The sequence below is a fragment of the Chinchilla lanigera genome, unplaced genomic scaffold, assembly GCF_000276665.1.
Source record: "Chinchilla lanigera isolate Chin_1 unplaced genomic scaffold, ChiLan1.0 scaffold00075, whole genome shotgun sequence".
Classification (NCBI taxonomy): Eukaryota; Metazoa; Chordata; class Mammalia; order Rodentia; family Chinchillidae; genus Chinchilla; species Chinchilla lanigera.
In genome coordinates, this window is record NW_004955476.1 from 9,743,161 (window position 1) to 9,759,215 (window position 16,055).

A 16,055-nucleotide genomic window follows, 5' to 3' on the forward strand; every position below is an offset into this window, starting at 1 on the left:
GGCGCCTGGGGAAGGTCGGGCTGCCGCCCGCGCGCCCGCCCGCGGTGGCTGCGCTTCGTCCTCGCCCCTCCAGGGCTGTGCTGCGCGTTGGGGTGCCGCGCCCGCCCTCCCAGAGGGTGAACGAGGGAGCAGAGTGAGATCGGTACGGGAAACCGGGAGCTAGACGCTTTGCCAGCGGGAAAGGGGCCGAGCGGTGGAGGAAGGGGAGACGGTGGAAAGGCTGAGCTGTGTTCTGCCCCGCGCCCGCTCCACGCCGTGAATGCGGTCGCTAGGCGCTGCGCCCCGGGACTCCGAAAAGGCTCGCCGCGCGCCTCCCTCCGGCTCCCGCCGCCCGCGCCCAGCACTGCGTGCCGGCTTTTGCATGCTGTGGTCTGTCTCGAAGCATCTAGCACATGGCCCTACTTGTTTTGTCCTTTTACGTTGAGTTACTGAGCGCATTTGAAATAATAATATAGGCCTCGAGTTTGGATTATAATCATGATGTACTCAGCCAAATAGTAAAGAACTTAGGACGGCAATGCTTGGGTTTTTTAGATGCACGCAGACTAATAAATTGTCACTCCTGTTGTATCCAGCTGCTCTGAGAAAGCCCACTTCTGGTTCGACGGATGATGGCGTTGGATCAGATACCAAAGAGGGATTGGTACAGCGTTCTGGGGGCGGACCCGTCTGCTGACGCGTCAGACCTAAAACACAAGTATCAGAAACTCGTACTCATGGTGAGTCGTTCTGTATTTTAAATCATTTGTATTTTAAATCATTTTAAAATATGATCTGAAGTGTAAATTTCAAAAAGTAGTGTATCACTAGAAACGAAGGTAGTACTCCTTGATTTAATTGAATGTCTCAGTAATTTAGAAAAAAAAAGCCAACTTTTGATATGCAACAGCATGGTGTTTAGGAACACAAATTTTGAGTCCAGCTAATAGAGGAGGCCGAATCCCTGATTCTACTGCTATCCGTGAGAACTTGGGCTTTCCTCTGCGTGGTACTCAGGGAGAAGAGAAGGGAATAATCCGCTTCCTCTGTAAGGTGCCCAGGAAGGAGTACATAGAATAACCCATGTAAGTGCTCAGAAGCCTGACGACCTAATAAACAAGTGCTAGCTGGGTAGTAGCCACTGGCCACATGTGATTCTCCGGAGTTTGGCATGCTGGCCCAAATGGGGATGTGTGCTAACTGTAAAATACACATTCGATTTTGAAGACAGTACAAAAAAAGTGTCAAAAAAAATCTAAAAATTTTATGTTGGTTACATGTTAAAATGATAGTATTTTGGTTGTTTTGCATAGGATGTGCATAATATATATGCATATTTTTGTGTATATTACTACATTTTATTTTATCATCTTTTTGCCTTTCTGAAATATGTAACCTGCATTTAGGTTTGGGTTATATTTCTATTGTATAGTGCTGACTTAGGTCATTTTTATCTAGTTTCAGCTGCATTCATCCCTTTTTTTTTTTTTTTTTTTTTTTTTTTTTTTTTTTTTTTGGTTTTTCTCCGGTACCGGGAACCGAACTCATGACCTTGCGCTTGCCAGGCAGGCGCTTTTGCCACTGAGCTAAATCCCCAGCCCCGCATTCATCCCTTTTTTTAAAAAAAGTTGTAATAATTTATAAATAGATATATCTCTGAATTTAAGTTCATTTTTTTCAATCTGTATTTTGATGGTTTTAAGCCATTGTCCATAATGGCCTATGTATCCATAATGACCTATGTTTAACTGAAGTTACAGAGAAGATTAAAGAGCTGTTATTTATATGGCATTAGTAGTTTCTCTATACCAAAAACATCTGTGGTGTTTTGCAAAGACTGTGTTCATGGTGAAGGATAGTTATTTCACTGCCAAGAATGTTCTGATATTCCTGCCATAGATAATAAACTGGACTAAGTGACCTTAAAGCATGTTCTGCTTTCAAATTTTTAAGATTTCCATAAATAAAATTAAATTTTATTGACGACGCCCAGATGTTAAGTCCTCTTTGTCCCTCAGCTAGGAGCTGTGGCTGGAGAAGCCAACCAGGTCTGGGAGTGCAAGTCTTCAGGCCGGGCTGGCTCTGTGGTGGGCAGTGAGGGGCCATCCACAGTGTCAGCCACTACAGCGGAGGAACCGTTTGACGGCAGTGTTTGGGCTGTGTTAGAGTTTCCATTGCTCCAGATGCTCAGCACCGTTTGCTGTTAGTCTCTTCTGTGTCAGCAGTTGAGATTTCTCAGCTAAGAGAACTGAGCCTTGTAATTCCTGGCTGTGTGGGTTGCCATGTGCATTATGAGATGTGAAGCAGCACCCTAGATGCCAGTGATAACCCAGAACAGCTGGGGGGTGGTCAGTGTGGCAGCCACCCTTAACTGGGAATCACTGCACCATTCTATCCTAGCTACATCTCCTGGTGGAGGTTTTTGGTCTTGGTTCTCGTGGTTTTTGCTCTGAGGACTCTGTTGAGTACTTTTTGATGTAGTTATTGTCTATTTGTGTAATCTTTTATGAATTATTTTTGTTTTAAACCAAATTATATTTTTCTAAAGTTATGTTGCACGTATTTTTTGTAGTCTGTAGCTTAGCGGGTTATTTTCTTAATGATCTGTGTTGCACAGATGCTTTTAGTTTTTGATGAAATATAATTTGTCAGAGTTTTGTTTTGTGTATAGTGCTTTCTGTGTCTTCTCTAAGCTCAAGAGAATATTCTGTATGTATGTAAAGGAGAAGAGTTTATTCTGGCCCTCAGTTTCCTGCCCAAGATCAGCTGGCTTTTGGGCCTGTGGTGTGGCAGTTTACTGGGGTAGAGCCAGGAGCAAAGTGGAGGAGGAAGAGACCTGGGTCCTAGGCTGCTGAGAAGGACCTAAAGACCTCCTGCTAGGCCACGCCTCTTAAAGAGCCCACCCAGTGGCCCCAGGCTGGGAACTTAAGGGTCATTCCAGGCTCAGCCTCTAATGGGTACCTTTTATTTCCATCACCTCACATTTTGGTGTCCTTCACCGCATTTTCTCTTCTACTTCTGCAGTTTTCAAGGATGTTCCTACAGTGGAGTTTCGGGAGGGAAGGGAACGTGTATACTCACTTCCCAATTATAGAAGCTCCAACTGGCCCCAAGTCCTCGCTCTAGCAGCCCAGCCTGGCCGTCTGCCATGGCACACACTCGTCTTCCTCTTGCTGCCCTCCCTGGTGTTTAGAGACGATTTCTCGGGCGGAGCAGAGCAGTGAAGTGAGGAGGGAGACAGCTGGAGTCCAAGGAGCTTGGGAGCCTCGAGCCTGCGCGCGCGGGGCCTTGCCTGGCGTCTGCGGGGGGCAAGGGGCGGTCCGGACTGCAGGCGGAGGAGGGAGAGGAAGGCGCGGCGCGGGCTTTGGTGCGGAAAACCCTGAGCGCTCCTCGGGAAGCTTCTGTTCTCTGAAGTGGAAACAGCAGTGTGTGGAGAGGAGGACGGCAGGGTTGAGGCAGCAGGCTTGAGGGGCCTGGAGGCCCTCAGTCCACGCGGTGCGGCGGGCCGGAGGTGTCCCCGTGTCACGGTGCCTGCAGCTGTTGTCTGAGCCCGGTTCTGCTGGGCGGGGACCGAGTGTGGGGTGCGGAGGCCGTGGTCTGCCCCGCCCCCGCCCGGGTTCCCCGCTGCCGCGGCCTTGGAGGCAGGGGATGGGAGGCTACTGTTTGCAGGGGGAAAACTGAGACTTGGTTACGGTACCTGGTTTGTCGCGAACACGGTAGAGGTGGAAGAGCTATGTGTGATCACATCTCTTAGACTTCGCTTCCCGAGTCATTGCCACCCAGAGAGGCTTCCGGTTGCTGGAAAGCGTAATCTTCCTGGTTCTAGATTTCCATAGGACATTGGGGAACAGTTTTGAAGTGTTCAGGAAGGGCAGACGGAATTACTTTTCTGCGCTTTAATTTTGATGGATCAAGCTTACATACAGGTTGTGGAGTGAAACTTACTTCCTTATTCTTTCTGTACCATAAGTGTAGAATTTCTGATAGATGTATAGAGAAAATTACAAGGGAAAACCATGTAGTTTATCAATTTCTTTGTTTCACAGAAGCATGCTTCTACAGCTCATATTTTTTGCTTCCGAATTTACATTAAATATTTTCTGTCAGTGTTTTTTCAATAATGTCACAAAACAGAATAGAATTGCATTTGACTAATACCATTCTGTGTCTAACTTTATAAGAAGGGCACATTTATTACGTGTAGTTTTCCAAGTTCAGAAGACTTTGAATTTAACACCTCCTACATAATTAGTTGTTGAATAAAATATTTAAAATTGTAGTCTGCTGAGTTTACAGTACATGTTGATTTAGTAAATACTGTTTGCTTATTTCAGCTTTTGTAAATGTAGTGTTTATTCAGGGTCTTCATTCTGAAAAAATTTATTGACTGGGACATTTTAAAATGCTTAAAAGATACATGCAAATGTAAAGTCCAGAATTAGTTTTAGGTACAGAATTAGTTTTACCTGTTACATACATCCATTAAGTCTATTGCCAAATAATTTACTATGTAAAAATAAAGCAATTGAATCAGTATTTTCTGCCTTACTAAAGGGGCATTGCTATTGGTACATTGCAAATTTCTAATTTTTTAGTTTTCCACTAATAACAGTTTGAATAGTAATTCATTGCTTTTAGAAATGGTTGGGAGTCCAGAATAATTAGTTACATTATTCCCATATTTTCTTACAGTTACACATGTTCAAATTGTTGTTTACTGAAGATAAAGCTTTGTCAAATTGAAAATTGGGGGTCTTTTCCCGTTGATGCTGGTAATATTTTAAGGTATCTTGCAATTGGAAAAGAATTACAGTGCTGGAAAATTATATGCTGTTACAGTATGTCCCATAATCTTAAAGGAAATCCATGTAATTTGAGGCAAGAGTGTGCAGGATGCCCTCATTGTTAATGCTGGAAGGGTATAAAGTACCACTTAATACCCACGTAGGCATTCAGAGGGTCTCTGCTTCATTATAACTGTTTATATATGGATTAGCATTGAGCTTGTTATGTAATACATTTTAATGTCTTGAAAAAGAAGATGGAAAGGGTACCTGTATACTAGTCAGGAAAATTACCGCCTCAGAAAGGAAAGGAGTGAAGAACAGTTCTTTTCAGAAGTCTTTTGACTACAGTACAAAGCAAAGCAATCTTGATTACAGGAAAGGTACTTAGGCATTAAGAAAAATTTTGTACAGAAAAATCTGGGAATATTGAAAGTAAAAATCAGAGAGCTATAACTGGTCTTCTGGTGAGCACTATAATTTTTGTTAACATAGTTTAACTCTTCACTGTTCAGCTGTCATCTTTGTGTCATACAGAATGTAAAATATTTAGCAATAAATTACTTGAGTATTTTATGGAAACTCTTATAAACTTTTTTTTTTGTTCCTATCGCAAAACAAAAGAAAAGGTCAGGCTTGGTTCCTAGCACTCAGGAGACTGAGGAAGGAGGATCCCCATGACTTGAAGCCAGCCAGGGCTACAGCCAGAGTTCAAGGCCAGCTTGGACTACATAGCAAGACCCTGTCTCAAAGACAAATAAACAAACTATCCTTTTTGTGATAAAAGGGGCAGGAATAAGACATTTTAATAAGTGGTAATTTTTAGCTACTCCATGGCATTGTGTAGCAGATGTTATTCTAGTTGCTTTAGGTGTATCTGTACTCACTTAACCTTTGTTGAGGTACAATATTCCTAACATACACACTGTTGAGAAAGCTGAGGTCAGAGTAAGAAGCACTCTGATTAGTAAGTAGTAAGAAATTGTGAAACATTCTACATATACTTTGAGGCAGCAGTTACCTCTCCAGGCTTTGGTGTTACAGTATCACTCAGCATTTATGTTAGTGGTGTGGAACAGTGAAAAGTTAAACACATGAGCCGTGGCCCTTGCTTCTTGGGTTTGAATTCTGCCTCTGACCAGGCGAGCCCTATAGCTTCCGGCTGCGCTGTCTGCCTATCTGTAAGATAGATGTGAATCATGCATGACAAATCCAGATGCGCCGTGATTTACAGCTGGACTGCACTGCGTCCAGTAGACCTGTGTTAAGTTGAAACTCTTAGTCAGAAAGGCATTGAAAGAGGTCGTAGCACAGTGCGGAGCACTTGGCCTAGCATGTGTGAGGCACTGGGTGTAAGGAGCAAAACAAAAAAAAGCAGCGAGTCCACCTGACCTGTGGCAAATGCCCGCTCATCACCCAAGGAACTGTATGCGTGGGATGTTCCCTGTGATGCCAGCAGCTTGTGGGCTCTGCCGTGCTGTGCCGCTGGCCTCCGGAGAGAGCGATGTGTTTATGTCCGTTGCCAGCATGGTAGAAGATCAGGGTTCCAGTAGGATGTGCACTGACCACGCATTGTTTTTGCACCATCACACAGTGAAAGGCGGAAAGTCCTGACACACCATCGCCAGTCAGGGTGCTGCGCACCAGTCCCTTACGCGTGTGATGAGGAACTATTTCCCTCATGGGTCAGCTATAAAATTCAGAGGAGTTGTACACAAAAAACATGTAGAACAGTGCTTGGCACAGTGGAAATGCTTGGTTTTTATTTTATAATTGCATCTTAATTGAGCTTCAGACCTTTGAGCAGGTGTGTTTCTGTTCAGCTGAAAGTTGAGATTTTTCTGGATTTTTTTCTCCAGCATGGTCAGAATAACACTTCAGTTCTTTTTAATGGTGTAAGAATCACTGTTGTGAATATAAATATTTGTCCTGCGAAGATACAGACTTAGGGAAGACACTCAGCAATATCAGATGCCCTTGTTTTGTTTATCCCTGAAAGTGAGGCTGAGCAGCGTGTGTGTGGCTGTGTCTTCGCAGATTTGACCCCCTGATCTGTCAGGCCACTTCTCCCAGAGACCTCAATATCGCTATCAGTGCTCTGGACCACGACAGTGTTGTGCCACTTGGGTGTTGCTTGGAGGTCAGCCGCAGTTTTTGTTACGTGCTTTGGTTTGGTTGTCATTGCTAGAGGGCATTTTAACGTACAAGTACGCATGTAGTCCTTCAAATCCTGTGAATTCCGTGCTGCTACAAGAATGGCAGACACTAAATGTGTAGCTGGCTGAGCCTGGGTTCAGTGAGGGCACTGGCTGTGGGGCTCCGACGTGTCCTCAAGGCTGACCTGTTCCAGATCTCAGTGGTGGTGGTGGTGATGTGCTTACATTGGCCCCTCCACCCCAGTCCATGGTTTTGCTTTGCATGACTTTAGTTAACCCACAGTCATCCGTGGTCTAAAAATCACATTAAATAGAAGATCCCAGAAGTAATTTGTGGATTTTAAATTGTGTATTGTTCTGAGTGATGTGATGACATCCTGCGCGGTGTCCTCTGTCTTGCTGTCCGGTCTCGGGTGCTGTCATGGTAGCATAAAGCAAAGCCAGAAGGCGGGGCGCCCCGAAACAGGAACTCTCGCTCCATGAGTAAATCCAAGGAGTTACCTATGTCCCATTCTTTTGGGGGAGGAGTCTTGGGTATGTAGGGTTTTTTGTTTTTTTTTCATTGATTTTTCCTCCGTTTTAAAGCTAGTGGCTTATAACTTATTGCTAAGTACATTTGATTGAGGTGCTAAATTGACATAACATTAGGAAGTCTTTCAAAATGATGTGTTAGCAGACTGGGTCTCTGGAGCATTTCTTGAGTTGTTTGGTAGTCTTTCCAGCATACGCATCTTTCTAACGAGGTAGTTGAAGTGCCAAAACTACTCTTTAGAAAATGTGCAGATAGTTTAGATTAACTCTGAAAATTCTTTTAGCTTAGAACATTGCTGAAAATAGAGGTTTTTAATCTTTTCAATGAGACTTTGATTTATGTAAATCATAAATACATAAACTGTGGTCTGTGTGTTTTCTTAAAATGGGGTGCCCATAACTTACATATAATTTGAGATGGTACGTAGTGAAGTTTTTTACCTGAGTTGTGTCTTTACCATAAAATTGTATATATATTTTATATTTATCAGTTTATATATATGTGATTTGTGATATAAAGGTATAATACATACAGTACTTGGTTTTAGGGTGTGGCTAAGCAATAAAATGTCAGAAGAGTTCATAGAAGTACTGATGATACGAGAATACGGGGCAGAAATCTTGCCAGTGGTGTAAGAACGTTGAAAGCGTGACAGTCACCAGTGAGCATTTCTCACTCCGAGTGTCATGCAGGAAGAACACTGGCCGCCGCCTCCTAGCCGTGGGCAGTGCTGCCCGGCGGAGTAGCCCTTGTGTGCCTAAGGTCGCACACTTTGACCTCTTTCCCCTTGAGTTTGCTGAGCCAGGCTCTGGCGGGTCTCGTGGTGTGTGTCTGGCCTAAGCACAAGCATGGGAGTGCAGTCGTGCACCGCGCAGTTGTCACTGTGAATAGATACAGTTGTGCCCTGTACATACTTGTTTAAGAGGGCTGTGTCCTGTTTCAGCAAAAAAGTTTCTTTAACAAGCGAATAAAATGAAAGATTTAGCAGAGTGACTTTCTAGCTCTGGAGACGTTTACTCCCCATTGTAAGATCAAGACTGGTGAGCTTGCCTCTTGACTGAACTCGCACTGTGATTTCCCTGGTTTTGGTTTTTGCTTCCTGTGGGGTGGGGGTTGGAATTGGGCACAGTTTGCGGTTTTTCTTACACAAGTGGATGTAACCACCTGCAGTCAGATCTACCATCCTGGAACCCATGATTTCCTTAGTCTCCTCAGCTCAGTGTTTCAGGGTTGCAACAACTGGGTGAAGTAGCCTGCTGGTTAGGAGAACAGTGCCTCCCCTGACGCGTGCATGCTTTGTAGAAGTGAGTGAAAAAGTGCACCAGAAGCTAAAATGTGCCAGTGTGGCCCCGTATGTGACACTTGTTCTCTCAGTTCCTGAAAAGTGTATCTTGAAGAAATTCATATTCTCTTATTCCTCCCCATTTCTACTAAAATTGTGCTGGGCCAACTAAAGCGTATGTGTGTGTGTGTGTGTGTGTGTGTGTGTGTAGATGTGTTTCCAGTACTGGGGGCTGCACTCAGGGCCTTGTCTGTGCTAGCCAAGCCTGTACCACTGAGCTACATCCCTTTTTATTCATTTTTAAGTTGAGACAGGGTCTCCCTAAATTGCCTGGGCCGTCCTTTAGCGAGCGTGAGGTCCTTCTGCCTCGGCCTCCTAAGTGTCTGGGATCACAGGCGTGCATCGTCATGCCAGGCTGAACTGTGCCTCACTCACGTGAACTCCATAGGCCTAAGTTTCATCATCTGTGGCAACAAGGGGTATGTACAGTGTACTCTGTTACCTTCTACAGCCAGTCGTAGACTTCGTTCATGTATTATTTTTCTCTTATCATATCTTTGTCAAAGAGCTAATCCCATCTTTTGAGAATTTTTTTTCCTTGCTTCAGTTTACTGTATTTTTAACATGAAAAAAATCCTTAAAGTTTCATCACTGCTAATCTTTTTAAGCTTAATGTGGGTGTAAATACCCCGCAATTTGCTTTTACAGAAAGCAAAAGAAAGAAATCTTAAAGTAACTTTCTAATACCGCCTGACTTGCTTAATAGGAGACCTGAGAGGAGGTTGGGGCCTTAATAATTTGTGACAGAGTCTGGCTTTGGAGAGGCGGAGAGGGCGGAAACCCGAAGCATGCAGTGCGTCGCACTGCTGAAGCCAGGGGAGGGGAAGGCGTGTCAGGCACAGAGCAGTGCAGCGGACGCAGAATTGGGTCACACGGTGAAGAGGGAGACTCAGTATTTTCACAGTTGTGTCAGCTAACGCCAAACAAAAACTGAAATGAGAATACTGAAGGTTTTGTTTTAAAAATACTTACATTTAGAATTTCCTTGTGATCTGATGTAACATTTTTTTCAATTATGCCAAGATATAAAAAAAAAAAAAAATCAACGAGATTTTTTTTTTGGTCATCCTTCCATAGGAATTAGTATCTCACTTTTTTTTAATAACCAGAACTTCATCATGTTTGTTAGGCTGTTTTTTTCATTGGTTTTGTTTTGTTTTATTGCAGTCCTGGAGGTGGAACTTGGACCCTTCACACGGGTACATCCCTAGCCCTTTTTCTGTTTTATTGAGACAGGTTCTTGCTAAGTTGCCAAGTTGCCCAGGCTGGGCTTAAACTTGAGATCCTCCTGTTTACCCCCCCAGCGTGCTAGGATTACAAGTGTGCACTACCACACTGGCTTTCAGCATTTTTGCTTTTAAGCATTTTTAAGAAACTAACTTCATTGAAGTGTAATTTATGTATGTTAAATTACACTCCTTGTTTAACGACCTGTTTAATGAGTACAGCCAAAGCACACTTTTTGGACTTTTGTACAGTCTGTTTATACAGTCTCAGTGTTTTTCTACAGTACACCTTGTTTATACAGTATTGTAATTTTTGCTGATGGTACTGTACAGTAGAGAGCTGAGAGTTATGCAAATAAATGCAAAGTCTTTAAGTCAAGAGTTTGCTTTGACCACTTCTTTGTTCTGAATATTACAGGTTACATACTATATACAGTTCCTTAGTGACGAGTTCATTTAACACCCTAGCTGCAGGAATGGAACTTGGTAGTTAAACAAAGATGTCTGTGTAGTACAGGTGTATGTATAAAGTATATGTTATATAACTGTGTAATTGTATATTTGCATATAAGTCTGTATTTATATGCTGTATGATAAAAATACGGTGTTTAAATTTAAAAATTTATAGTGAAAGACGTATTGCCATCTATCCCCCTCCAAACCCTACCCCTTGCTTCGAACACGCTTATCCTGTCATTCTTGCCACTTTCTGAAGCATCTCTGGAGTCCTGTCTAGGGACTGTCCTTGGTTGTGCTTGTGTGGCTTCTTTGATGTCTTGAGTTGATTCAGAAGTGCTTTTTATGGTCCTTTTGCTGTGTGGAGGATCCGGAAGTCACCCTGTGCCAGAGCAGGTAAGGTGGCTGAGGACTGTGCTGTGTTCGTAAGAGCCCACCCTTCTGTTGGATGGCACTTGGCGGCAGCATTCACTGTGCTGTGCTTTTTGATCATACCTCACAAAGGAGTCTTCAGAAACTGCCAAAAACCGTGGGGTAAGTGTGTGAGAAGCAAAGGGGAGGATGGTGAGAGGGATCTCTGGTAAATGTGTTTACTGTAATAAATTTGGTATAAAGTTACACACTACTCAGAGCACTTTCATCACCCCCAAAATTCCTGTTTCCTCCCCCCCCCACTTGACATTTCTTTGGTATTGTTTTATGCTCTGAAAATACCTTGATGTTTTATTTGGCCATTATGGGGCTTAATTATTAATTAGTTAAGGTTTTTAAAGAGAGATGAATTTATGCCCTCACACACTCTGAAAAAGAAAACCTAAGTGTATTGTGTAAGATACATTCGAACGGGTTGCCTAAGAGTTCTGGCTGGTGCAGTCGGAGGCGGGGGGGGGGCTGGGAAGTCACAGGTATGTTGGGTGGGCTTTGTGAGATTAAAAGTAGCAACTACCACTTGCACACAAAAAGCCATACATTGAGATAAAACACAACTTTACAGTCCTTCAGGGAAATCATGGATTTTAGCTCATTAATCCCCTTTTACTTAAGGTTGTTTATGTTTTGATTAGTTTTCTTTTATTTTCCATTTATTTGTTATTAAGAACTATAATAATTTATGTTATATATGTATACCTCAGTTACTTTCTGTCACTAATGCAGTGAATGCTGTCGTGTCCATGTTATCCACTAATTAAAGATCAAATAGATTCTTAAATTTAGTAATGGAATAGAAAAGTTCTCATTTTGTTATGATATTGTTGCTGATTGTAAATTGAGCATTATCTTTGCTGCAGTGTGTGAGGTGTCCGGAAAAGGTGTTAAAAGTATAGAAGATTCTTATAGTTGCTGAAGATAATCTAAAATATTTTCTTAGAGTTTTTAAACTGGTTTTCTTAGTTTTTAAGCTGGTTAAAGATATGGATTTAGATCTGTTTATGAGGATTGAAACAGTCTGAGGTTTTCTTTAGCAATTCATTCGTCTTTTTACTCAGTTTATTAGGGGGCTCATCTGTATTTCTAGGCTCTATTCTAGATGCTGTGGATATAGCAGAGTTCACTGGTAGAGAAAGACACACATGCATGAATAATTGTATCTGATATAATCAATGTTACATGTATAGTATATCGATTTGAAGTGTGATGTGAAAGGGTGGCTGGTATAGCACAGTGATTAAGAGTCCTGGCCTTGACTCTCATCAGTGCCATGTTTGATTTGTGTAACGCAGAAAGAATGACTTAACTTCTGTTAGCCTCAGTTTTTATTTGCAAAACAGGATAATACCTTCCTCTCAGTGTTTTGTAAAGACTAAGTGAAATAATGATTTAGAGCATATGCCAGTTTCCTCTCTGTGGTACCTTAGTAGAAATTACAGTCATCATAGACACTATGTATAAAATGCAGGGATCTGTGAAAGGCTATATCTAAACATATCATGATGGTGTATAAATTTAATTACTGTTGGGCAGAAAAAGTTTAAAAATGGTAAGGTTACATTTTGGATATGTGCTTTTCATTTTCTGTGTATCACTGTATATGTCATACACTTATGTATACGTATTGCTGCAGAGGGTTGAATTGAAATAGAAAAAAGAGTGTTTCCTACTTACACACTACTTGTACAATACTTCTGATATCTGATATGTAGGAATTTCTCTCCACACATCAAGCGGTTTTCAAGGGGACACCATCTGGGTGTCTTACAGTTCATTCCTGACATTGTGACAGTTAAGCTTCTTTGCCAACTTGATTGGTTCGAGTGCTGTCCAGGGGCTGGTAAAGTGTGTGTCTAGGTATGTGTGGGTGGGTCATGCAGGAATAACCTTGCATACTATTTCTGGTCAGAGGCCCTTCATTTTGGTGCATTTCAGAAGAAAGCCTGGAAGGCCAGGTAGTGTCCCCATGAAACATGGGTATGTGACGTTGAGGGAATGAAGCCAAGGATGCAGTGAGAATCCCTGGAAGTCAAAGACTCCAGGAATGTGGAAGAGAGAGGCAGTGTGGTTAGCAAGTGGCAAGCAATAGAGGTAGGGGCTACCCATGCCATCTAGAACTCGTATCTCATCACCCTGTGGATGGATGCCAATATGGAGCTATAGAAGGTAGTGTTTACCCTGCTGTGTTTGGAGTTTTCTTTGGTCTGGATATTTTCTACTTTTCCCTCCTTTTTTGGAATGGGAATGCTTATCCTATGCCAGTGTATACTGGAAATATGTATCTTCCTTTAAAAAAATTTATAGGCATTCACAGGTAAGAGTTTGCCCTGAGTCTCAGAGGACACATTAACTTGGACCTTTTTGTGTGTGTATATGGTACTGGGGATTGAACATTGGGCCTTCATACTGAGCTGCATCCTCTATCCATTTTTATTTTTTATTTTGAGATAAGGTTTCAGGACTTTTGAGCAATGCTGGAACTGTTGAGGTTTGGGGAAGGGCATTAGTATGTTTTCAGTTGAAGATGGTATAGTTATGTAAGGTGAAATTATGATGTGTTTGTTTGGAATTAAGTATGGCTTAAGGAGATGTGTTTGGGTGACAAGGGGTGGAATGTAACAGTTAAACTGTATTGTCAACTTGAATGGCTTGAGGGCTTCCTAGGGAATTAGTAAACCGTGCTTCTGGATGTGCGTGAGTAGGTCACAGAGGAGGTTGGGAACATAACTCATCTCTGAGCTATCCATGGCTGTACTGTTCCCTTGCTTTGCTTCTGGGCTGCCATGAAGCGGGTAGCTTTGTTCCACTGTGCCCTTCTGCCATGATGTTTCTGCAGCCAGCCAGCCAGCCATGGAATGGAACCTCTGAAACTGGAGCCCAAAGTTCCAGGTGTCAGGTGGCGTTCACACCAAGAGGAAAGCTGAGCAGTATAGACCTGATCTGCCTGGGTAGAGTGTCAGATCCCGCAGGTTAAGCTCTGCACTGACGCCCCCTGCCATGTGTTATTGCAGACCTGAGACTTGGACCTGTGCTTCTGATGAACTTGCCATAGGTGGGCTTTGCCATGATCCCTCCTGAATTTAAATTAATTTGCTTGAGGAGTTTATAGAATGTAGAAGATCTTTACACTGACCCGCTTGTTACAGAGATATGTTACAGGATACAAGTGAACATTCAGGTGAAGAGATTCGCAGCGTGAGATCTGGAAGATCTTGGAACACAAGAGCCTCCATTTCCATGGACTCAGGGTACAACGCCCTTCCCACATGTGGCGGTGTTCTTGTTCACTGGCCTGGAGCTCTCTGAACCTTGTCTTTCAGATGTTTGATGAAGGCCATGTGATCAGCTCACCCTCAGCACCTCTGTCCCCACCCCCACCCTCTGGGGGGGGTCCCAGTTCTGCCTGGACTCTAGTGATCAGCCCCATCCTGAAGCTGTCCAGGGACCCCACCACAAGTCACCTCACTAGCACACAGAAGACATACTTCACTCCCGAGGCTCCAAGGGTTTTAGGAGCTTTGTGCCAGGAAACAGTGGTACAGACCAAATCTTCTCATATCATGATGTCACAGGTTTGATTTATGAAGCTTCAGATATAATACTTAATGGACAGGATAGAGGTTCCCAACAGTAGTTTTGATTAAATAGGATCTGCACATTGCCTGTGGGCCTGGGCACCTGTGAAGACGGTGCTTTCCCTGTAGATACTGAGTTGCCCGTGGAGAGCTTAGTGCTGTTGCTCGATGGCAGGGTGGGCGCACACCGGACGATGTGTTCCTGTGCCTGCTCCCCCGGGTTGCAAGCCTCTGAGCTCATGCAGCAGCCTGTTGGAGCCCTCGTGCCATCGTCATGGGCTGGCCCAGTGGCTCCCTTGTAGTATGGAGGTAAATATGTATTTTTTGTAGATAAACACATTTTTGAGGTGCCAGTCTTAACATGGATTATATTGTCTCTAAATCACAAACCTTAAAAAGTTAAAATACTGGGGATACCGCGTTTTGTTGTTTCGTAAACAGCTGAGTTGTTGATTGCCTCTTTAGGCAATATTTTCCTAAGCATTAGGTGGCAGTAGTGTGTTGTGCTTGACTGTACCTATAGGATTATTTTTTTCAACTTTTTGAAGTCATGATGTGGTGTCAAGGTGTAAAGGACACGCTTTGTAGAGCCTCTTTCTTTACCTCACTTTTTGTAACGTGATCTTACGTTAAGCAGGTGGGCATCTCATAGAAACAGCAGCACAGCCGTGTGGGTCAGTGTGTGTCCGTCTCCCGACTGTCTACCCTGCATTCAGATTCATTAGGGAATGACCAGTGCACAACCTCACCAGCACTGCCACAACAGCTGGGTAACGGCTGCTTCATAATCACAGAGATTTGCAGTCATGAAACCCGAAAATTAGCTCAGGTACTGTGTTTGCTTGATATCCTAAGACGCTTACTTAGTGCCTTGTCTGGAATGAAGAATGGTCGTTGAATTTAACCACAGTCTTCAATGCTTCCCTCCCTCTCTGCTATCAGTCTGCACCAGTGTGAAGGTTACCTACCTTCTTGCGCTCCCTTGGAGGCGAGTTAGTAAGGATCGGGGACTGCCGCACTCTCTCAGCCTTGGGCATGGACAGTAATCCTCCATTAAGCTTGAGCACTTGTATTAAGATGTCAGTGCTTGTAGTATACAAGCTCATTTCCACTGTGATTTCCTATAGTGTGTACATTCCAGTCAGTAGAAATTACATTTTCTCTTATTACAGGAAACGGTTTTAGAGCTGACTCAGATGTGAGCTAAGTAAAGTTAATCTGCCACATTTTCTTTCTTACGTGTTGCTCTCACCTATCCCAAGGGTGTCATACTTGAGGGAATTTACCGCCAGGGCAGTAGTGTCATTAATATGGCAGAACAGTCACTTAATAAGAGAAGAGCACGAAGGCTGCCTAATTAGTATTGATGACCTTGGTGGCCGCAGAGCAGAGCTGAGCTGCCGAGGGCAGTGCGGGTAGAGTCTCTGTGCGTCTCCAAAAGTAGTTAGCAGAGATTGGTGCTTACACAGTAGCTGGAAGGCAGCCTGCAGCCAGCTGCTCATGATCACTTGGGGGCCCAGAGGCCGAGCGTGTGTCTGTCTTGGAACTTTCTCTAGCTCATGTTGAGTGCATCCAA

At 43.4% G+C, this 16,055-nt stretch overlaps 1 protein-coding gene across 2 annotated transcripts in view; it reads left to right on the plus strand.

Moving 5' to 3' along the window:
- The window catches only part of Dnajc24 (DnaJ (Hsp40) homolog, subfamily C, member 24), a 37,413-nt gene that overhangs the window by 252 nt on the left and 21,106 nt on the right, over positions 1 to 16,055 (plus strand). For both annotated transcript variants that reach the window (XM_005401769.2, XM_005401768.2), the window contains exon 2: positions 576 to 719. In XM_005401769.2, the coding sequence (XP_005401826.1) occupies positions 609 to 719 (111 nt within the window). In that variant the 5' untranslated portion in view covers positions 576 to 608. The remainder of the gene's footprint in view (positions 1 to 575; positions 720 to 16,055) is intronic.